This window comes from Sinocyclocheilus rhinocerous, unplaced genomic scaffold (genome assembly GCF_001515625.1).
Source record: "Sinocyclocheilus rhinocerous isolate Xijiao unplaced genomic scaffold, SAMN03320098_v1.1 scaffold632, whole genome shotgun sequence".
Taxonomy (NCBI): domain Eukaryota; kingdom Metazoa; phylum Chordata; class Actinopteri; order Cypriniformes; family Cyprinidae; genus Sinocyclocheilus; species Sinocyclocheilus rhinocerous.
In genome coordinates, this window is record NW_015639247.1 from 661,849 (window position 1) to 685,231 (window position 23,383).

Below are 23,383 nucleotides of genomic sequence, written 5' to 3' on the forward strand. Positions count from 1 at the left end.
CACACACACACACACATTTGTGTGTGCACTGTAGCACACAGTGGACGTCCGCTTTGGGAATAAACAGGAGCTTGAAGCAGAAAGAACCACCCATGAACCACTTTACTGAAGAAAGACTGTTTCTGCCATATTTGTGAAATTTACTAGTAATTTCTGAATGGTAATGAATGGTAAAACAATAAAGTAAAAATTAGAAAAAAAAAAAAGTCATAAGCAATTTTTTGAAGTATGTTTTACAAGAAAATACTAATTTCAGTCAATGTTTAATTCAAAATTACTTACCATTTCTTTGCAATTTTCTGTAAAATTTACAAGCAATTTGTGAGTGAAATTTGTTCCAAAGTAAATTCATTCATTAAGCAGTCTTTTAACCCCCCCCCCCCAAAAAAAACACAAGCAATCTTTCAAAAGATTATTGAATAAAAAAATCTAAAATACTATTTCAGTCCTTCAAAATGTAATGTTTAAATCAGCGTAATTATGTATAAATTTACTAGTAATTTCTGAGCAAAAATATTTTTTTTTCAGCAATTTTTGCAAAGATTGTTGAAGTAGGCCAGTCTTTCAGTCTTTAAAAAAATGTCATGTGTAATTCAATGTGTCTCTCACCATTTATTTGTAAATGTTTGTGAAATTTACTAGTTATTTCTGACTGAAATTGTTCATGTCACATTTAGTCATTATCCATATAAAGAGAGTATAGCAAGCAATTCATCATATGATGCAATACGAGCGTACGAAATCCCACACCAGCTTTTCTCAGTGCATGAAATTCATTAGTGTTTTTTTAAGCTAAATGAATAGTAGATTCAGACACAAAACCCGAGCGTCACAAACACGCGTCCTACTGAACCTGATGACGTCTATACAGTGATTCTCACGCTACTGTATTAACATCACTTCAGCTCTATTTACAAATCAGCTCCAGAACGAGAGGAAGACTGAAACGCTGAGGAAGGAGAGCAGAGACGGGTGCAGCTCTCTCTCTCTCTCTCTCTCTCCAGAGAAACACTATATATAGAACGACCGAGAGAAGAAACCCACGAGACCACGACACATCTGCAGTCCTACAATTACTGCATCTGATGCATTTCAGCTCAACAGCACTGCTTTAAGGAGAAATCTCCATTTGTGACCCTGGAGCACAAAACCAGTCTTAAAGGGTTAGTTCACCCAAAAATGAAAATTAGGCTGCGTTTTACTCACCCCCGAGTCATCCTAGGTGTATATGACTTTCTTCTTTCAGACGAATCCAGTCAGAGTTATATTAAAAATTGTCTTTGATCTTTCAAGCTGTTTAATGGCACTCAGCGGGTGTTGCATGCTTCAGTCCAACTGAAGACAATGCAAACCCACCGTTGTGTTCTTACTGCATCTATCATAAACCAGGCAATCATTTCACAAATAGTATAATAAATCAGTATAAGCAATATCAGGATAACAATAATAACTGCAGCAGTTTCACATTTATTTGTAGAGATTTTCACAATAAATCATTTCAAAGCTGCCTAGAAAATGAAACAATGTCATTATTTACGTATTTGCTCTAAAATCAGTTAAAAGTGTATTTAATGCATGAAAATGAAACGAGTAAAATCTACTTTAAAAACAGTTCATTTATACATTCGTTTTGGGATGTTATACATAAAAAAAAAATGTACCCATGTTTTACTAGACTTTTACAAGACTTCAATGAACAAATGAATTATGCTGGATCGTATTTATTCATTTTTATTTATATGCACTAATAAACAGCAATATGTATCGACATATATTTTACTGACACATTTTAAAACATGAAAAATGCTACAGGGAGGTCAGTGTTATTATGGTTTTTATTAATATTTTGAATCATTTAAAATTATTTTTATATTTTCTGTTTTTATATAAATTTTAGTTAAAGATTTATTAATGCTGTTTTTAATAGTTTTAATAGTAAACGTTCATTTTTAATAGTTTATTAATTAGTTAAACTAAATTAAAATGAGAAATATTGCAATGACAACTAGCTGAAAAAAATTAAAATCTTAATTTAAAGCATAGAAATAGTTTTTTAATGGTTTCATTTTAGTTTTAGTTAACTACAATAATAACCCTAAGGGAGATTTTCAGAAACATTTCTGAGTGATAATTGATTCATTTTTATTCATATGCACCGATAAACAGTAATAGATTTCACTGTATGTATTTTATTTACATATGTGATCTTAAAAGGGCATTTAATGCATGAAAATACAGTCAAAATCTAGTTAAAAACACAGCTTTTCACCAAGCAATGAATAATACTTTTTGACTTTTGGGAAAAACCTGCATATGCAATGCTTCTTCATGTCACTAAAACTACTATTATTGCAATTCATGCATTAAAACTAAACGGGTCAGAGTAATAAATTCATCATTACTGTGAGATATATAAATATATGACATATTACATTTACATTTAGTCATGTAGCAGATGCTTTTATTCAAAGTGACTTACAAATGAGGACAACGGAAGCAATCAAAGAGAGCAACATAATGCATTATTATAAATTAACATTTAATGCATTAAAAAACAATAATTTTATTTAAAAGTTTTTTACTGTATCATGAATCATATCTATTTATTTTTATTTATATGCACCAATAAACTGCAATATGTATGTACATTTATTTTACTAAAACATTTTAAAATAAGAAAAATGCAATGAGGAGATCAGTGTTATTTTTTCATTTTAATTAGAGTTTTTATTAATAATTAGATTTTTTTTTAAATGTTAAGTTTTAATAATTTTTTTGAGTGCTTTTGTCATTTTAGTAGGTTATTTTTATTTATTTTTTTTTTTTAAATATGTCTATATAGTTTTTATTATTGTTTATTTCAGTTTTAGTTATTTTAGTACATCAGATTAAACTAAATTAAAATGAGAACACCTGCCTTGGCAACTACCTGAACATATTTATATTCTATATTGTATTTTAGTTCAGTTAATGTTTGTTTTATTTCAAGTAAAGAAAATGTTTTTCTAAACAGTTTTAATTTGAGCTCGTTTTAGTCAACGACGATAACCCTGGCAGAGACGTTTGTAAATATTGCTGAATAACAACGCAAATTAATTGTTGATGATTAATCATATTTATTCATTTTTAATTATGTGAAGAAATAAACAGTAATATCTACGTGCATATTTTATGCACATATGTCTTAATATACATGAAGAGATTTCTGTGAACGTTTCTGATTGATAATGCATATAAAAAATGTTTGAAAAATCAAAGAGTTTTGAACAGATTCATTGAAACACAAGAGATTGGGAATAACTGCTGCTAGTCTAACAGCACCTTCAATATTCAGATAAATAGAACGCATCTAATTCATTGAGATATTGTTGTTTAATTCTGTAAAATGACTGAAATCTGATCATGAACACTGGCTATTTATGGGCCGGCGCTACAGGGAGGTTTCGCACAAACTCCTCCTGATTGCACAGAAAGCTGTTGTGTTGGCTGTGAGTATCGTTTACCTGCTGACACGCATGTTACAGCCAACAAAGCCTCTCATTCAGAGCACAAACCCATCTCAAAGCTCGCCTCTCAATGCCAGCCATCCCAGTGTGACCTTTACAGACCTAAAGTTCTGAATACAAGCGGATGACTGGCTAACTGAAGCACAAACAAGACCACATGCAATATGATGTTTATGCAAGATACAGATGAAAACAAACACAATTCTGCAGCCGTTTATATTACTGTATGTGCAATCAAAAATACGCTGTGATATCACAATGCACTGTTTATTTGGCCAAAAACGTTCACAGAAATCTCCGAGTTAATATAGCTTGATGAAAACATGGGCAATTATTATTTAGATCATCACATCGGTGGATATAAATATAAAAAAGCATAAAAATTAAAAGTGCATTAAAAGTGACAAAAGTGCATGGGAAAACAGGTCATTATTGGTTATTTTACTTCTTGCAATTAAACTGAAAATGATGCTTCCTCTGATTGACAAACAGAAAAATACGTAAACATTAAGATGCATATTAAATATATCTTCAACTGGCAGAGGAACACATAAAAGGCCATTTTTTAGCTCTATCACCCAGTCCGGGTTCCAATACTATAGTATAAACGTTTCCTGAACACACAGCGCGAGTTTATCTGCTTTAACATTTTTCCACGAGCGTGAAACATCTATCAAACCCTGGATTTCTAGACCTTTTGGTGGCAAGACCGACAAAACCACAATCCACCAAAACACTAGCTAATAGCCAATCAATATCTTTACTCTGTAGCACAATAAACAGCAACATCCCATTATGGTCTCAAAAATGACTCTGCATGTGCTTCAGGCCAATGCTGTTTACATCATTCATTCTCTCATTACACCGGTGGAATCTGAGGGTAATACCATGGTATTTTATACACAGATGATTACAATATTCACATATCATGGTATTGGCACGGTACCCCAATGCTCATCCAAAAACACCATGGTTTATTCCCAAAAAAACCACAGTACCTTATCCTTTAAGAGTCTAGGAATGGTGAGAATAGAGTGGAGACACACACTGACCGCGGTGTGGAAAATTACAGGCTTAGACCAACCCAGAGACAATGTGCTTTACAGTAAAAATACACTTAAACTGATTGTTAGCGTTTAAAAATAGCGTGCTCCTCGAAACACAATGTAGCTCCAGGCGCCATCATTGGGGGCGTTCACACACAACGCGTTCTTCTCAACGGAACGCATTTAGCGATATCAGCGCAATGATTCATTTTATCGAGTCATGTTTGAAAGAAACATCGCCTAACAAAGGCTGAGGAAAGATAAAAGCCATCCCGACGTCAGAAAAATCATCTTCACACACACACACACACACACACACACACACAGCGACAACAACACGCCTGATTTCCTCGATGAAAACCTCAGGGACGAGTGAATCATAATTTGGAATCAATCCCAGAAAATAAAACTCTTATTTTCCGGTTTCAGATGATCCAGTAGGATCTCGTTTGATCCCAGTATGATTCCCGTAGTTTGATCCCAACCCAACTGAACACATTCCTCCATCAACTAGCTGGACCCACACCAAAATACCAAAATAGAGTAAAAAACAACAACAAAACGTAACGTGTGAATCACTGAATCACTTTATGTTCGAACGCGGCACATTAAGCGTTTAAACGCCGCTGCCGTTCGCTACATAACCTTCAGCCTGACTGTTTATTAATATTAATATATGGATCTGTTATAGTATCCGCTCATCCTGTATGTCGGATATAAAATATCGCTGATATAACAGCGCGCGGAACGCTTATGTAGCGATTATTCCCACTAATACATTTCTATTGCCGTTTATTCTAAACATCCCTTGCGTAACATTACACGACTATAAAACAAATACACAAGGGTTAGATAGGCTATTAAACCTTATTCTGGCTTAGAAACGACATGAACAGAACAAAACACCGCCGCGATCTTTTGTATCGAAATGAACGTTCCACGATATCGCGGCTTAATCGCATCGCGGCCGTTCCAGTCTATCGCTGCGATGATGGTTACATTGAATCGAATAATTGATCAGATTCGCTTTTGTCGATTTCTTACCTCAGCAGCGAGCGTCGACGTCGCGGCCATCAGTAACATGAAAAGCTCTCGACCGCCCATTCTGCGTGCTTCCAGCAAAACGCGATGCTCTGTATATCGACTAAATTATCCGTTTGGTGTAAGATGTCGGTGTGTGGATCGCGTCGGCTTTGAGAAGAATGCGATGATAATGCGATGATCCTGCGATGGCGAGTCAGAACAACGCGTCACCGGACTGGACAACGAGCGAATGAATGTACGGGAGGGGGAGCGGGGAACGCTAAAAATACTGGCAACTACAATTAAAATAAAATCAAAGACTGCACTATTTTATTCTAACCTATTTTTATTTTAATTTAAATATATTTTATTATTTATTTTATATGCATTTGTATTTATATTATTATTTATTTAATCTTGAGATTATTTATTTAATCTTTTCCGCTTGCATAGCCTACGTTTTATGCGTAATAACAAAAATATTTCACTCTTCAGTCAGTTCAATCTGTTTTTCAGTCAATGTTTATTTTTTACTTATGCCTAAATGTAATTTTATTTTTTATTATTTTAATTTTTTTAATGTAATTCTTTTTTTTTTAATTTTTTTTTTACCTTAATCACTATACAGAGGCATTGCTCATCTAATGCATGCATTTTATTTATTGACATTTATAAAAAGGAAATCAAAACATTAAAATGTCTTGGATTCTAGATTATGTTCAAGCTGGAGAATTTAATTATGCTCGTTTGTTATTTGCTGCCACCGTGTGGACGATCATGAAAACATTATTATAAATGTGTAATAGTCTAGTTCGGTAAATTCTCATATTCCATATTTCTAAATGAAATATTTTTTATATTTTAATGCAGGCTACTTTCTTGGATGTGCGTGCAAATTAGCTTTCAAAGACCTCGAAGAATACAATATTTTGCTTATATATGTATGCACCACACTGGAAAACACGAGCATGCAGCCTTCAGTTTTATTATGAAAAGTAAAAACAGACATAAATTGCATGAATGTTTTGGTGTTTGGACACAATCGGTGAACGGTTAACTACACCTGGTGTGTTTTCATAACAGTAGCCAACTACAAATACAACTTGCTCTTTCAAAATCCTATGAATAAATACACTTACCATATTATTTACTCAGTTGATCAAAATGAATCACGACACTCAGATACATTTTAGGTATGTATTTCTGAAATAACACTGATATTTACATTGTGGAGTTTTTAGGCCTGTCCTGGCCTCATGTTGCCTAATAAGGTTTATTAGTGTTCATTAGGTTTCTGAGACCATAAATGTCCATGTCATAAATAAAAATACTCCAATCCTTGTGTAAGAATCATCTTTGCGCTGGTCGAGTGAATGAAAATCCCTGCTTTACGGACAGAGCGCCAGTCTGGCATTTGTGCAGGCATTTTTGATTTTAGTGCATTATTTTGTGTGTCCTCTCAGAATAGCACACACATGGAGGCTCATTTGCGGCTGTAGCCTGGATAGGGTGGAGGTGGAGAGTAGTTTGTCGCTCTGGGTGGAGTGGGAGTGTATGGAGGCGGCCGTAGATCAGGAGAATACATCTCATAATCGTAGCTGTAAGGAGGTGGAGGACCTGAGAGCAATGAGACAGAATTGGAAATGAATGCTGCGTTTACAGGAGCAACAAGCAGGAGAGATTCATAGGCTCTATTTATATTTGGAGCAACATGCAAAACTGTCAAATATTACCTTATATGTGACCCTGCAGCACAAAAGCAGTGTTAAGTCGCTGGGGTATATTTGTAGCAATAGCCAACAATACATTGTATGGGTCAAAATTATTGATTTTTCTTTTATGCCAAAAATCATTAGGATATTAAGTAAAGATCATGTTCCATGAAGATATTTTGTAAACTTCCTACCGTAAATATATCAAAACTTAATTTTTGATTAGTAATATGCATTGCTAAGAACTTCATTTGAACAACTTTAAAGATGATTTTCTCAATATTGTGATTTTTTTGCACCCTCAGATTCCAGATTTTCAAATATTGTCCTATCCTAACAAACCATACATCAATGGAAAGATTATTTATTCAGCTTTCATATGATGTATACATCTCAATTTAAAAAAATTGACACTTAAGAACCACACTTTTGTGGTCCAGGGTCACATATTATAATCGTTATGAGGAAAAGCTTTAATTATTGCTTAACATGTTCATTATGTCTGTTTAACTGAATACAAGATGTTTACTAACCACATAACCTATATTATCTTATTTTTTATTTATTTATTAGTTTATTTAGATAGGGACAGTACAAAATGTTTGATTCCAGCCAGAAAAAGCTAAAAAAATAATAATAATTTGAGCATAGCGTATTGTAAAAAAAAACAAAAAACACTTTACCAACCCTACAGTATTAATTTGATATGCCCATTATATATATATATATAGACGTACATACAAAAAGTGACCTATATTAAAGTTACTCCCAGCTGTGGCAACATACAGAGAAATTAAACAATTTATTACAATTTCTTAGATATGCATACAACTCTGAATTATAGTGTTATCTTTCACATTTTGATTTAAGAGTAGCCCTAAACTTAAGTTTTGGCACATTTAAATGGCCATAAAAAATATGCAAATTGTAAACTTATTATGCAAATATGTAAAAAATATGCACATTTTCATCTTATTAAATATTCATAAATATGCAAGTGTTATATACGCAACTAATAAAAATAAAAAAGTGATATAGACTTGATACAGAATGTCAGCTTTTAAGTTTAGTTTTATTGTTGGTAAGGTGTTTGTAATTGTCAGAGAATTGTGTGAAATGGTTGTTATAGGATTTATGAAGGTAAATTTAAGACTTTTTAAGACCAAGTAAAGAGCATTGAAGGGAAAACAACAGATAAATATATGTGTTCGAAATGTGAATGTCTTGTATAAGCAACTTCCAAAAGATCGCCATTGCTCTTTAATTCATTTTACACACAAACAAGAACAAATATCAGCCAGTGGACTCAGAAAAATCAACTTAATTCAAAGGGAAAACAAGTTTTCATTCCCCATTGATATTTGATCTTGTTTTAAGCATCCACTCACTTCGTGTTGTTCAGTTTCTCAGAAATCAAGACTTCATATATTGATTTTGCATTTTGAAAATATATATTTTTTGATATTCATGCCATGACTTTATGAAATTCTGCCTTTTATTAATTTCTTAAGTCTTTGCTCTGATTTTTAAGGCCTTAATTTGTGGAAATGCAAATGAAGACTTTAAGACCCGTATAAACCGTGTCTTAATTTAATGCTTTTTGCCCTTGAAATTAAATAAAAATAGTTGAAGAAATTTATTTAAAAGTAGAATACGGTTTAGGAAAAGCAAATAGTGAAGGTGATTGAAAAAAGTCAAGTCACATTTATTTCTATAGTGCTTTATACAGTACAGATTGTTTCAAAGCAGCTTTACAGAAATAACCAGTAAAATAACAGCGTTAATGCTGCAAAATTCACCAATAATGAAACTACTTCAAAATCAGCTCTGTAGAAAACAATAGTATCCTTATTCAGTTCAATGTTGATTCAATTCAGTTTCAGTGATGCAAAATAAGGCCTTTTGAAGCTCTTGTGAAACAAAGTTTCTTCAGAGGTTAATCTGACCATTTAGACAAAAAAAAGTTATTTTATGGCATCGTGAAGCACCTTTGTTTTTAAGAGTGTAATACACTTTACTATAGTATGGTTCAAAAACACTAGTATTTGCTATAGTATTTTTCCATGTGGGAAGTGAGATGATATTCTCACCTGATAGTGTAAGTGCAGTTAAATGCATAGCATTACTGAATATGAATTGATTATAAGTGCAAGTTAATTTGTGATCTCTTGTGTGCTGGTTTAGCATGTTAGTCAGTGTGAAGGCTTGTGTGTGTTGTTGTGTTACCTGGGTAACCCTGAGTCACGGTGTTGATGTACGACGAGCTGAAGACGCCCACTCTCGCCCCGCGGCCGTTCTTCACACACATACAGATGCACAGAAAGATGGCGGCCACCGCGCCCATCAGAAACACCACGCCAAACACGATCCCCGAGATAGCCGTTCCCCTGAACAAACAAAACTGAGACTAACATCCGCTGCAGAGGACTAGTGATGCTCGATTCGTCAAACACTAACTACCCGTTTCATGGCAGGATAAGCTCAATATTTGCACAGACCACCCATGCTCTTATTTATTTGTCTCCTGATGGATCCCGTCCCTTTGTGAGTCAACGGTGATCCGTCTCTTGAGCGATCAGGCACCTGACTAAACACGGCACAAAAGACCAAATGTGTTGCTTTTCAATTGTCATTTCGAGTTTGGACGAATGTGGGAGCGAGAGACTGATGCCTTGAGGTTTGGTTCAGATCCAACCAAAGCATCTGAGATGCTCACGTGAGGAGAAACATCTACGAAACTAGGGGCGTTATAATAATTGATTCTCTCTTCGAAGATTCTGAGCTTGTTTTTGTGTGTGTTTGCACTTAAGTTAAATGCACTTGCATCTCCGAATACTTTTATGATACGAAATTGATGCATACACAATCAGTTGTTTCCAGAACAGGACAGAACATCTGCTATGCGGAAACAGATCTGTGCATTAGTGTGAATGCAGCTTATTAAAGCTGCCACTGTTTATGATCCCATCAGTAATAATCAAACAGCAATAATGCTGAGGAAAAACTATGATCATAACTATGATTGTCTGTAAACTTTCGGATACTTAAAAGCACTCTCAGATACTGAAAATCATTTGTAATAGTCTTTTTCCCCCTTTATTACTTTATATATGCTTATATGTTTTGAAGCTATATTTAGTTGGTTAAATTCTTAACAATTGTTTTGATTTATTATTAATATGTAATTATTTTAAAAAGTAGCCTGCTTATATAATTTAATAAAAATGCACAAAATATAGATTCTAAAAGATTTTGCAGACATTCTCATTAAATGTTATTTCGGAATGTTCAAAACGTCCCTTTTTAAAATTTTTAAAAACATTGTATCATTTTGCAAACATTATGGGAACGTTACTTTTGAATGTTCTCTGAACGTTCTGAAACAGGAAGTAACATTTAAAAAACGTCCGGCGCTTTCCAACTATAATGTTTCAGAAAAGAGTTCTATGAACAATGTATAAAATATATTTATATATTTTGAGAACAGTATTAAAGACAAAACAACGTTGGACAAATGTTCCGTTAACGTTACTGTTCATAACTTGCTGCAATGTTCTGAGAAAGTTCTCTGTTAGTTGAGAGCCTCTATTAAAGAGAAACAATGACGATATTGAAGAGGTGTGTCTCATGTGTGAAATCATCGGAAGTCACTTTTATCACTTGAACACTCTACTGTGGTCATTAAAAATGTGTTTTGATTTATGCAAACTAGCATCAGAATTATTAGATGTAATTGGACGCGAGGGCTGATTACGGGATGTGGGTTGGATTTCAGATTGCATAACTTGCTGCAATGTTCTGAGAAAGTTCTCTGTTAGTTGAGAGCCTCTATTAAAGAGAAACAATGAAGATATTGAAGAGGTGTGTCTCATGTGTGAAATCATCGGAAGTCACTTTTATCACTTGAACACTCTACTGTGGTCATTAAAAATGTGTTTTGATTTATGCAAACTAGCATCAGAATTATTAGATGTAATTGGACGCGAGGGCTGATTACGGGATGTGGGTTGGATTTCAGATTGAAGTGGAAAAGCAGCTGTGTGTGAGGGGGAGGGGAGGTCAGAGGTCAACTCATGCTGGCGTTATACATGTGCTGTGTGAGAGTGTGTGTGTGTGTGTGTTCTGCATATATGGTTGTATAATGTCATGGGTACAACAAAGTGAAATTGGTTAATGAGGTTTACACTTCCTGTGTCCTCATAAACCATACTAAACTGTGAAATTCAACAAATGCCAGTTTACAGTTTGGACAGTAGAAAAACCATTACAAAACCCTTAAATAGAAACTCAACATGTGTAAGTGTGTGTGTGTGTGTGTGTGTGTGTACTTACGAGAGCACGTCTCCCACATACGCATAGTAAGAGCAGCAGAACGGAGGAGCTCCATCACAGCAGTACTCAATACAGCTGTCACACTGAGCGTCTCCACGGCCTACAAAACACACACACACACACACACAGACAGACACAGACACACACAGAAACACATACACACACACACACACAGAAACACTTACACACAGACAGACACACACAGACACAGACACACACACACACACACACACACACACACACACACACACAGACACACACACACACACAGAAACACAGACACACACACAGACACACAAACACACACACACACACACAGACACACACACACATTAAATAAAATATGATATATTTACAAGAATATTTGCTTAATGTGAACTGATTTATAGGATCACTGGCATCAGAAATAAAATATAATTTACATTTTCACTATTTAGCGATGTCCGTTATGGTTAGGGAAAATTCACAATCACAATCTTATTTTAGTATTTAGGAGTTTTGGTTCATATTTTGAATCAGATTTCATTCGTATATTTTCTGTTTTTAATTAATTCAAGTTAAAGTGAGTTAAAAAAAATAAAATTCAAGTTAAATAAAATTTTAGCAATTTTATTGTTTTGTCATTTTTATTAAATGCCTATTTTTATTTTTTACATCTATATAGTTTTCATTAGGTTTTAGTTTTAGTTATTTTAGTACACTAAACGAAAATGAGAAATGTTGCCATGGAAACTAGCTGAAATAAAATAAGTTTTAATAAAGGTTTTATTTTTAATGTTTGAAAATGTTTCTAGTTTTAGTAATAATAACTGTTCACAATTAAAAAACAAGCTCTTATTTAATTCACAAGTGTGAATTTGAAGTGAATTGGATTTAGTTTTTAATTATATTTGTTGATTTTGTTTTTATATCATCTATTAAGATTATTTTTAAATCCCTTATGTGTAAAGCACTTTTAGCATTGTGTATGTAACAAAAATACCATAGTCAAAAACTTTACTAAATTTAGTAAGAGATGATGTTTAAAATGTTTAAATATTTTCAGTGGAATATAAGACACAGATAAAGGAATATGATATTTTTGCAGTCTTTCACTTCTCTTGACTTGAAGATTAAAGATGCTTTAAGAACATTATTGTGTATTGAGACAAAACCAACTGATGGAAATCTCCCTGCAGTGTTTCTCAGTTGTTAGTGTTGTGTTTGAGACGAGTCTGATCCTGCAGAACGAATCATCAGCGCTTCATCATGTGTTGCTTCTTGCTCAGAGCTCTTTATGCACCAAACACGCCTGCTGGATTCATGTTGGCATCAGACGCTATTGATCTGTGATTAAGAGAGCTTTATGATACATCTCATGACTGGATTGCATTTGCACTGCTGGTGAAGGGTGTATAAAGCACAACTATTGCTTAACAAGTCCATCTGTATAGATCTGGGTCCATCTCGTGTTTTGATGCCATAACATACTTGAAAAAGAGCTCTAAATACAACTGTTTTAGCACTAACAATATTTTAATGTACATGTCTCAAGCTCAAGGATAAGGATGGTTGGTACACAATTACAGCGCTATCTTGTCCTGCCCACAGTCTCATCACAGTATAACTGGTGCAATTATGTCTTCTGAAGCACCAAAATTTGGCTTCAATTTGACTGGCGTCTGTTTGCATCTGGCTTTCCAGAGCTAATGTGGGGCCCTGCAGACTGGGTGGTCCCCTAGAGGCCCTCGCTGTATCTCTGGGTCCTGTCGGTCAACACTTTTGGGACAAAGACGCTTTAGAGGCACTGGTGCTTTAAATGTTACCACACACACACACACACACACACACACACACACTTCCTACATATAGCTTCACACTGACATCTACTGAGACGAGAGTCAAACACAAACCAACAACTGCATGTTTACAATGAAATACACGTACAGATCAAGACAAATTTGACTTTCAATCATCCACAAACTTTGTCCCTTAAGTAACACACTCACACACACACACACACACTCTGGCTGAATCCGGTATTGAGGGTTACAAATGCAGAACAGTGGAGCCTCAGCCAAGGCCAGATAAACCACTAACCCTATATCAGCACCGCACACACACACACAAATACATGCACTGGTGCTTTAAATGTTACCACACACACACACACACACACACACACACACACACTTCCTACATATATGTGTGTATGCATATTTAATCATAAAACTCCAGAAAAGTGTTCTGTGATGCTATCAGATGGTCATACTACTGAATAAATACAGTGTCCATATATTTACTTAATACTTCAATGTATTTCAAAGAATACCATGGCATTACCATGGCAGCAGTGGTAGTGAAATGAGCAATTAGTCAATAGCAATTACTCTAAAGCAAGTTTTTTTTCAGCATCATAAAGTTAAGAAAATTTAATTAACTAACTCTTACACAGACAACGGAGAAATTGTTACTTAACCCATATATAAAATACTTATAAAACTAGTCTGTTAAGTAGTAACTCATAAGTAACTAACAGGAAACATTCTCACTTTCACTAACGTTTTTCAAAATTCTATAAATGTTACACAACTTTAAAAAAAAAAATTTCTAAGTAATGTTTATGGAACGTTCTTATAACTTAATATCTCATGTGTTCTCAATGTTGAGAGAAAGCGTTCTTAGAATAACATTCTCAAAACATGATGTTTTGTGCATGATGAACGTTCTTAGAATCGTTTTTGTAACCTTTAAATAACATTCTAATCACAACAAGAAAGCCGGACACTTCAACGTTTTAGAATCGCTTCAAAACAATGTTCCCACAACGTTTTTAGAACCTAAATTTGCATTACCATGGTAGCTTTAAACGCAGCGGTAAAATGAGAATTATAAATCATCATAGTGCAAAAATGTTGAGCTAAAGTCATAACTAACTTTTACAAACGCAACTGAGAAATGTTTAACCCCAAGTTAATTTACGACCTCAAATTGTAAGTAACTAGGTAACACATATGTGACTTTCCTTTGTTTGTAATTTAAATAAATAATCGATTACACTTTTAATTGATCTACTTCCTAGTTCCAAATATAAAACTAGCCTACATTACCGGCAAAGAAGCAAAGCAGCAGAGAGTCCCGCAAGAACTTCCAACTCTTCTGTGAACTCGGCGTCTCCATAATGTTCCTGTGCATTTCTGTTGAAAAGAAAGTCATTAACTATCTTTTACAAACGCAACTGAGAAATGTTTAACCCCAAGTTAATTTACGACCTCAACTTGTAAGTAACTAGGTAACACATATGTGACTTTCCTTTGTTTGTAATTTAAATAAATAATCGATTACACTTTTAATTGATCTACTTCCTAGTTCCAAATATAAAACTAGCCTACATTACCGGCAAAGAAGCAAAGCAGCAGAGAGTCCCGCAAGAACTTCCAACTCTTCTGTGAACTCGGCGTCTCCATAATGTTCCTGTGCATTTCTGTTGAAAAACCCTGGAAACGTTATTTAATCTTTGCACACTTGATCGTTAATTCTGCCATGCCTTAAATCTTATTATAAACTGTGCCTATGTTGTTCTGACTGTCAAAACTCTTTTATGCATAACGCTCCACGTGTTCCACGACTCGTCTCTCAGTCACAACTTCTCATCTGAGTCCTCCCTCTTTGTCTTTAACTTCTTCCTTGCGCTATTTTCTTTTCTTCGGCTCGATCCCCTCCCCCAGGAACGTCGCCCAGCTGGTCTGGATGCGACTGAACGAATTGAACGAACGGCCGCCTCCGCCGTCACGACTCCTCATCACACAGACGTGAATGAGGCTGGTTAACTCAGGAACAACACAAGAGTCGCACGATCATGCTGGGAACACGTTCGCCCTCTTCAATAGCGGCAAATTGCGGCCTCATCTTCTCGCTAGTGTCCCTGAAGTCTATATTTAGATCTCTGTTGAGTCGTGTTTTCACGAATCCGCTCTGTGTGCAACATCCCTGACCTGAGCTCGACACAAAGAGTAAACAAGAGCATCTCAAAACACGTGTTTCATGGGCCCTAATGTTCATACTTAATTAAGTTGATCAACTCAGTAGAATGCAAGCACATATTTAGAACTCCTACCCAATCTCATGAAAGTGCGTATCAATACCACGAGTTTCTGTTGCTATTTGGCATGCTATTTATACGCAGAAATTGACTTTTTTTTTTTTTTTTGCGTGCATATGATACGCAATGTTTAGGATTAGGGGTGTGGGGTAGGTGCGTATTATATGAACGCCGAAACTGCGAATCATATGCATGCCAACAAATTGCGTATCATATGCACGCGAAAATTGCGTACTATATGCACGCCAAACACGTACGTATCATATCCACACCGTCTGACCGCAGTGAATCACGGGATATGAGTTTTCGCCCCATTTGTGACATCACAAAAGGTGTTGTTCTATAGCACGCCAAATAGAAACAGAAAATCGTGCTACTGATACGCATTTTCATGAGACCGGACTCATTTAGAATTGGGGCACCATAAAAATAACATTTATCTTAAATGATTACCATTATATATTGTTTACGAGTTGTGACTTGATCCCCTACTCAATCAAAGCTTAATGTATTTGAGTTGTTGACAAATAACATGGACTCAACTAACTAAAATCTTCTAAGAACGCATTTCCAACATTCCCATTAACGCAAGAAAGCATTTCTGAATGTTTTAAAAAGAAGCGTTAGATGTTTTTTTTCCTTGGTTATGCGAATGTTAATGGAACATTTCATTTGATCATTTGCAGACATTACAGGGATGTTACATTTGAATGTTCTCTGAACATTCTGAAAAAAGTGGTAACGTTTGAAAATGTTACATGAACATCCAACTAAAACATTTAAGAAAAAATTCATTCCATGAATGATGTATAAATATTGCTATTGTGCTAATGTTTTGAGAACATTATTAAAGAGCATATAACGAACGTTCTATTAATGTTACTGCACATTATAGCCAACGTTCTGAAAACGTTTCCTGTTAAATTCAATGTTGTTGTGTAAGGGAAAGCAAATATATTTACATCATGCTATCTTGTATCTCACATATTTACATTTACATGTCTTTCTTGTTCTACTCTGTGATCTTACTCAGTTTTCCGACAGTCAGAATAAAGGTTTTCATTAGAAAAGGCCTTGCTATCATGGTGTTCAAGGTCAGTTGTTTTTTTTACTGAGCGGTTGGTTGCTTGCGTGTATTATTTAGCAGAAGGACTAGCCAGGGCTGAATGTGCTTCCTCTTCAGCCACCCTTGCAACATAATGACAAAACCTCTTAAATTATGAAAGATTGTTATATAACAAAAGACTTCCTGGTTATGACCAGTGCTGCTGAATATGCCGGTCATACAGGCTTTTCTTTGAACAGCTATTGAGAGTGCTAATTCATTTAATTCAATTGATTTAATTCAGCCCAGTGGACTTTCTTGTCTGGTTCATAATACAAGCAGACAGACTCAGCAGCTTTGTATTAATAATTGTCAGTCATGTTGATGCTCTTTTGAGTTTATTTTGATGTATGCATGTACTTAAATGGATGTACTTCTGTTTACAAACAATGTGCATACGTTAGAGTTCTGACTTTAGATGTTAATGTTGCTCCATCATTTAGAGCAGATTAGCCACCTTAAAAATACCATTATATTTTTAGAGAAAATATAACGTAGTACCTTCACGAACCCCTAGGGGTCCTCATACTAGGATTTAGGCTACATAAAGTGCTTCAATGTCAGCAGCAGCCACACCCAAAATAAGACACCATCACAAAAATATTGGTCCACAAATCAATGTGATACTTTATTCATAAACCTAAGATCATTGATATTGTATAAATACTCTAATATATAATCTACATCCTTCAGTTATTTCAATAATAATAACAAATAGAAATACAATAATTATAAAAAGCAACAAGATTATATTAAATGGGCTGTACAAAAATAAATAACGTTTGGATATTCTGTACAAAAAGAAATACCTCATTACAAAGATACCTTCTCAGAAGGCAGGAGAGGATTACTTATGAAGTAGTAGTAGGAGAGAAGTCCCTCACCATATCTCCACACAAACACACAGAACTAACCCACACATACATAAACACGCACAAACACAGTCTCTTGTCAGGTATAGAACTTATGCTCTTTGGTCTCCCTCCCCATTAAAAACGTGATCCCTCTTGATCGGGTATGGCTTTGCAAAATGGTGAAAATATCAACCTAGGAAGCTAAACTTAAAGCTAATGTGCTTTGTTAAACTTAGTTATGAGGAAATGCATAATACCTGTTGTGGTGTTTGATTAACAGCATGTGTGCCTAGCTGAGGTGAGATATGGCGTTGGTTTTGGCAAGAAAAATGCATGTGTTAAATATGTGCTCTGAGCCAGAGTTTGCAACTTTGAAATGGAGAACCACTAGAGGGCGTTTTATATAACACCACTACTAATGAACTCTTCTGTTACTGCTCTTGACCCTGGCAATAGCTCCTATATGTTCCTATATGCTCTCTTGTGACAAACGAATCATGCCTGTCTAGTCCAGCTCAGACAGACGGTACAAATGCATAGCTGTTTCATGCACTCTTTCATTAATCGTCATACACACCCATGCACACTCAAAATCTAGCATGCATGACATCACTATCCAAAGCAGCAGAGGTGTGTGTATTCTCATCCTCCATCACAGCTGTCAAGACAGGTGCACAGTGTGCCAGCTTTGTGCCCCCAGTGTTGGATGGGTGGGATTTGAAACACTGAAAGAAGTTTGCTTGCAGTCTCGGTCATAAAGGGCCCTTTGAATCTAAAAACCTGGGTTGGTCGGCACCAGATGTGCAAGGTTACAGCTGTTCGAGGATGTTTTCGAGCCTCAGTGCTCAGTTTCAACAGGGAGTCATGTTGCACAAATCCAGGAGAGGTCGTGGCCGATCTTTTGCATTGCAGCTCTCGTTAGGCAAAGTGCGGCCGTCGTGTCCGATGCAGAGCAGGGTGCGCTTGCGAAAGCCTCTGCCACAGGTTTTGGAACAAGCAGACCACTCCCCGAGCAACCAGGATGGGCAAGCCTGCAGAGCACATGGTTGCGACGACGTAGGGCGCAGCTCTTCAGGACAGTTTTTCGATTGGCGGCCATATACATCAAGACAGATGACGTCCCGATTCTGGATACCACCGCCGCAGGTCTTCGAACAAGGTCCCCACTCACGTAGGGCCCATTCGTCATCTCCTGCTTCACTAATAACGTTAATGGACGGCCGTTTTGTCCCACTGGGGCGTGGTGCGAAGTAGCTGAATTTTATGCGAGGTCGGGGGGAATCACCGACTGACAGCACCTGGATGGTAAGAGGCTCAGGTAAGGGAGCAAAGCTTCGCAGGCGCTCTAGTGTGGCAGAGGAACCGCTGTAACGCAGCAGTGCACCTTTCAGAGAGATGTCAGTCTCTAAAGTGGTCAGCTTATAGTCGCCGTTCAGTAGGTACGTGCCATCTTGCCTGCGAACTGCTAGGTAGCTATTATCTTGGCGGCGGCCTCCAAGAGAGCGCTGCTTAACATCTAGGTTCGTGGCACCGGCTGGAATCGTCACTACATCTTGGTAGCCCGCTCTAAAGTTCAGAAACAAGGAAAGGTCAGATTAAACAGAAATCTGAGAAGGAATTTTGGAAAACTCTAACTGGCGCAGATTGTGGGCTTACCTAGCACGTTCCACTGATCCAGAAACTTTCTTGCAAGTCGATCCGTCTCCTCCACAGATGCCACATTTGTCAAAACGCTTATTGGAGCCAATGACCCTGTCACAACCAGCTTTCACACACTGGCCTTGGACGCAGACTGAGGTGGAATCTGGAGTGCATGGTGTACCATCAGCCACCTGAAGGCATTGGAACGAACCTTGGATTAAACATCTCCAGTGCATCTACTACACCACTGTTAGATTTAACAACTCAGGCTAATTGGAACACTCACCTTTGGCTTCAGAATGACGAAGTAGCCTGTTCCTTTTGCTCGGCACATCAACTTGCAGCGGTCCTTGGGAGACACCCCGGCATACTTTGGCACCCACTCGACGCCTTCTCCTGAGCCAAATAACACCTGAGAGGAGATGTCATTGTGGGCCAAACACTGCTCCTCACGGAATGTCAAACCTGCGCAAATAAAAACAGTTGTAAATCAAGCGGCTTGCATGTTGTTGCAAAAACAGCAATAGGACCATTCCTTACCATTGCTATCAGGGCAGGTCTCGGTGTTGCAGGAACGATACTGAATTCTCTTGCCCTCACAGTATTTGCCTCCATTTTTGGGTAGGGGATTGTCACACTCCCTGATAGAGTACTGCACACCTCCTCCACAGGTACGGGAGCAATCTCCCCAAGGTCCCCAGGCTCCCCATCCGCCATTGACTGGAGTCTAAAAGGTGAGAGGACAGAACCATTGTCAGTCACAAATCAGAATAACATCAATTCTGTATGGCACACCAAACGGTGCTCACCTGATACTTGGCAGCCTCGGACCTGCTCAAACATTGGCCTGCCATACAGTAGCTGTCAGACCTGCAAGGCGTCCCATCGGCCCATGGAAAGTTCTTGGTTTGGCAGACAGGCAAGCCATTTGCAGTTGTGACCATGCACCAAAGGGCGGCACAGGTGGTGTTCTGGTCCGGACAGTGCCGGGACTCCTCTCCAAATGTGAGACGGCACTGTCTGTTGGCATCGTAAACTGAACCTGGCAGAGCCTGTGGTAACTGCTGAGGCTTCTGGGGCTTGTCCAGCAAACACTGACCATGGCCATTGTCCAGGAAGTTCGTGACCATTATAGCACTGCAATAAGACCAGGGCTGTAGCTGGTTCAGATTTGACAAGGTTGAGGCCATCATGTGGGCACTCCACTGGTCGCCGTTAAGACTGGCACATTGTTTGGCATCATCATGGGGCATGTTGAACACGTGACCTACATGAGAAGCACAATTATTAACTTGAGCTACAACTGCATGGTTTCTAGATTTTACATAGGGACATGGGGATGTGCCTACCGAGCTCATGTGCAACTGTGAAGGCTGCCTGTAGACCGTCATCTTCAATAATGGAGCAACTTCGATCCGGATCACACACGGTGCCAACATCTGCCATCCCCACAGTGTCACAGGAATGAGCTCCACAAAGATCCTGAAAGGAACAGCGTTCATAAGTAAGAGCCGTGCTAGATAATTATTTACTCACACTCTAAAAACTAAAGGCCCCAAAAGGTGTGTTTTGCAGGGATGCCATAGAAGAACCATTTTTGGTTCCCCAAAGAACCTTTCAGTGAACAGTTCTTAAATTAACCATTTTTACGAACATTTAAAAAATCTAAAGAACCTGTTTACACTGTAAAGTTCCTTTTCTGCATTTGAAAGGTTCCATGGATGTTCAAGATTCTTCATGGAACCATCGATGCCAATAAAGAACCTTTCTTTTTAAGAGTGCAAGATGAGACCAGGAGTGATAAACTTACCTGTCTGGTGAACAGCACTGCTGTGTCGTAGTGCTCTGCGTGCCGGTCACTGGATGGGTTGTGCTGTCTTTGCCACTGGCAGAAGTTCCTGAGCGTAAGCGCCGCATTGGAGGACACCTGGGGACCATGTTCTTCATCGTACACAACAAGCAGCTTTACAACTGCCAGAGTGATCGAATTACGAATGGTAGGGTGTCGATATAGACGAGATGCCACCGACATGATGGTCAGCAGATAGGGTTTGAGCCCAGCGCCGTGAAATTCTGCCATTGACTGGTCCGCCACAATCATGATTTCCAAATAGCGAGGAGTGGACACAAAGCGCCGAGATCTGTGGTGTGCTGGAGGATGAGAAGATAATAATTAAAGCCATTGGTTAAATCAGAAAAAAAAGTGAAATCTAAATCAGATTCGGTATTAACCAGAGTGAAAAGTGTCTTGCATTAAATGACTTTTCCAAATTGATGACTTGTATGTTTTATTTAAAAAGCCAATAGGCTTTAATCATAATTTCCTACTTCCTATTGCTAGTCAGCGTCAGGTGATATTAGAGGGAGGGACTAGAATATCTTGAGAGCATGGACATATATTTGTAGACGCCTATGAGTGCAAGATGACGTCATCAATATATATATATTGTATATATATATTGGTTTTCTTGGAACCAAAAGGCTGTATTTTAAATGCGTGTCCACTTTTATGAGTCCACATAGATGCCTCAAAGCTATTAAACCTAAATGCAATTTTGGTTGGAAATAGTAAAGTAAAATGGTGTTTTATAACTGAAAAAATAGAGAACTGTGCACTTAAAAGATTGAAAGCTATTGGGAGTTAGTGCTGAGCTTGCTTACTTTTCCATTTGACTAAGCTTCTGCTCCGCCCTGCTAATAACTTTTCCAAAATCTGCGCACTTTCACGAGAAACGTTGGCGGAAATACAAGCCATCTACTGTCCTCCGGTGCTGATCTACGCCACATGCGGTACCAGGAGGAGAACTTCCACGTCTCTCCAGCCCATTCTCTCCCGCCTCCCTCTCCCCCAACCCTCAACCCTACGTCCCCTTCCCTCCTCCTGCGTATGTGGAGAGATTTCTGCCCTCTCCGAGTTAACCCTCGCCTCGCTTTTGGAGACGGCTCCTCTGCGCTTTAGAAAAAAATCTTTAAGATGCGTTAAAGAACATGTGTGCTGTTTGCAGTTGATGCATTTCCCAACTAAATTACGAGATTTGGTGTTTAGTGCGTTAATGCAGACGCAGAACTCTGCTTAATTCGCTCCTCATGCGCCAGCGCGCACTGAATGACGCGGAGTCACCGAGTTTATTCGGGTTACCGGAGGCGTGCGCGAAATATTACCGGAAAAAAAAAATCTCAGTAGCCTAATAATAAAGTATAACGAAACTTTCCTAGATACAAGATCGATAACCATAACGTTTTATTCTGCAATATTTACCTTTAGACTCAGACGGAATGCGCTCTGTGTCAGATTTGGGTGGTTTCTCGGTGACCCGTTCCTCCTCTTCGTTCACCCCACACTTCGAACCGTTTTCCTCATCCAAGAAACCCCGTTTTCTTCTGCGAATGATGTGGGTGTCTCCATCTGAAGCCTCTCCGCTGGCGTTTGCGGGTTGAATGAAATACTCTTCACCGCCGATATAGAAGCCGCCTCGCAGTCCGTTGCACAGATTGATCGCCGCAGCGGAAAGTTCGTCTCCGTTCACGGTTCCCGAGAAGAAGCACCGCGCCTCTCCAGCGCTGTCAAACTCCTCGGACTCCGGTTTCCCGACCATCTGGAACACAAACCCAGGCGCTAAAAAGGTCTGGTCCGGTTCCAGATCCAACACCATCTGATTTCCAAAGACGTCCAAGCTATAGATGCGTCTCTCGGATTGCTTTTCCCGTGCTTCTGCTGTATGGGTCGGTTCGGTGTCGTACGATTCGAGATGGACCGGCACCACGGTGCTCTCTTCCCACGCGCTCTGCGCCGCGTTTACGCACAGGGCTGCGACGAAACCCAGTATGACGCGCAAAAGAGACATTATATTCCCGTTGGGTTCTCAAGAGCAAAAATCCTCACAAAGTTTCAGTTCTTTGAGAATGTGACTCCAAAAGCCGGTGTATCACAGGAACAAAACCAGAAAACAGCAACAGGTACCAATCCAGAGCTTAAAATGACCTCCGAATGGAAATTAGCCTAATAGAACGATCGCCGCAGCAAAATCACGAGAAGAGTCTCAAAAGGGGTCTTGGAGAGATTCTCTCACCGTCTCCTCGGGT

General features: G+C 37.8%; 3 protein-coding genes across 4 annotated transcripts in view; all 3 read right to left on the reverse strand.

The window, feature by feature from the left end:
• Window positions 1–5,792, reverse strand: part of LOC107751095 (amyloid beta A4 protein-like) — a 29,899-nt gene extending 24,107 nt beyond the window's left edge. The window contains exon 1 of the mRNA XM_016566697.1: window positions 5,597–5,792. Within this exon, the coding sequence (XP_016422183.1) occupies window positions 5,597–5,656 (60 nt within the window). The 5' untranslated portion in view covers window positions 5,657–5,792. The remainder of the gene's footprint in view (window positions 1–5,596) is intronic.
• Window positions 5,793–6,786: 994 nt separating this feature from the next.
• Window positions 6,787–15,379, reverse strand: LOC107751099 (cysteine and tyrosine-rich protein 1-like). Of its 2 annotated transcripts, none has more exons than XM_016566701.1 (4): window positions 14,996–15,379; window positions 11,620–11,719; window positions 9,514–9,674; window positions 6,787–7,192 (listed from the first exon to the last, which is right to left on the reverse strand). In XM_016566701.1, exons 1-4 carry the CDS (start codon window positions 15,078–15,080, stop codon window positions 7,059–7,061), a joined length of 480 nt encoding a protein of 159 aa, XP_016422187.1. In that variant the 5' UTR covers window positions 15,081–15,379; the 3' UTR covers window positions 6,787–7,058. The 2 variants fall into 2 exon arrangements, with proteins under 2 accessions (XP_016422187.1, XP_016422188.1); XM_016566702.1 differs by lacking the exon at window positions 14,996–15,379 and adding an exon at window positions 14,709–14,792.
• A 2,027-nt stretch (window positions 15,380–17,406) lies between these two features.
• On the reverse strand, window positions 17,407–23,383 carry LOC107751074 (A disintegrin and metalloproteinase with thrombospondin motifs 1-like). Its single transcript, XM_016566666.1, has 8 exons — window positions 22,560–23,383; window positions 21,111–21,451; window positions 20,650–20,782; window positions 20,110–20,567; window positions 19,841–20,027; window positions 19,587–19,765; window positions 19,316–19,491; window positions 17,407–19,225 (listed from the first exon to the last, which is right to left on the reverse strand). Exons 1-8 carry the CDS (start codon window positions 23,143–23,145, stop codon window positions 18,511–18,513), a joined length of 2,775 nt encoding a protein of 924 aa, XP_016422152.1. The 5' UTR covers window positions 23,146–23,383; the 3' UTR covers window positions 17,407–18,510.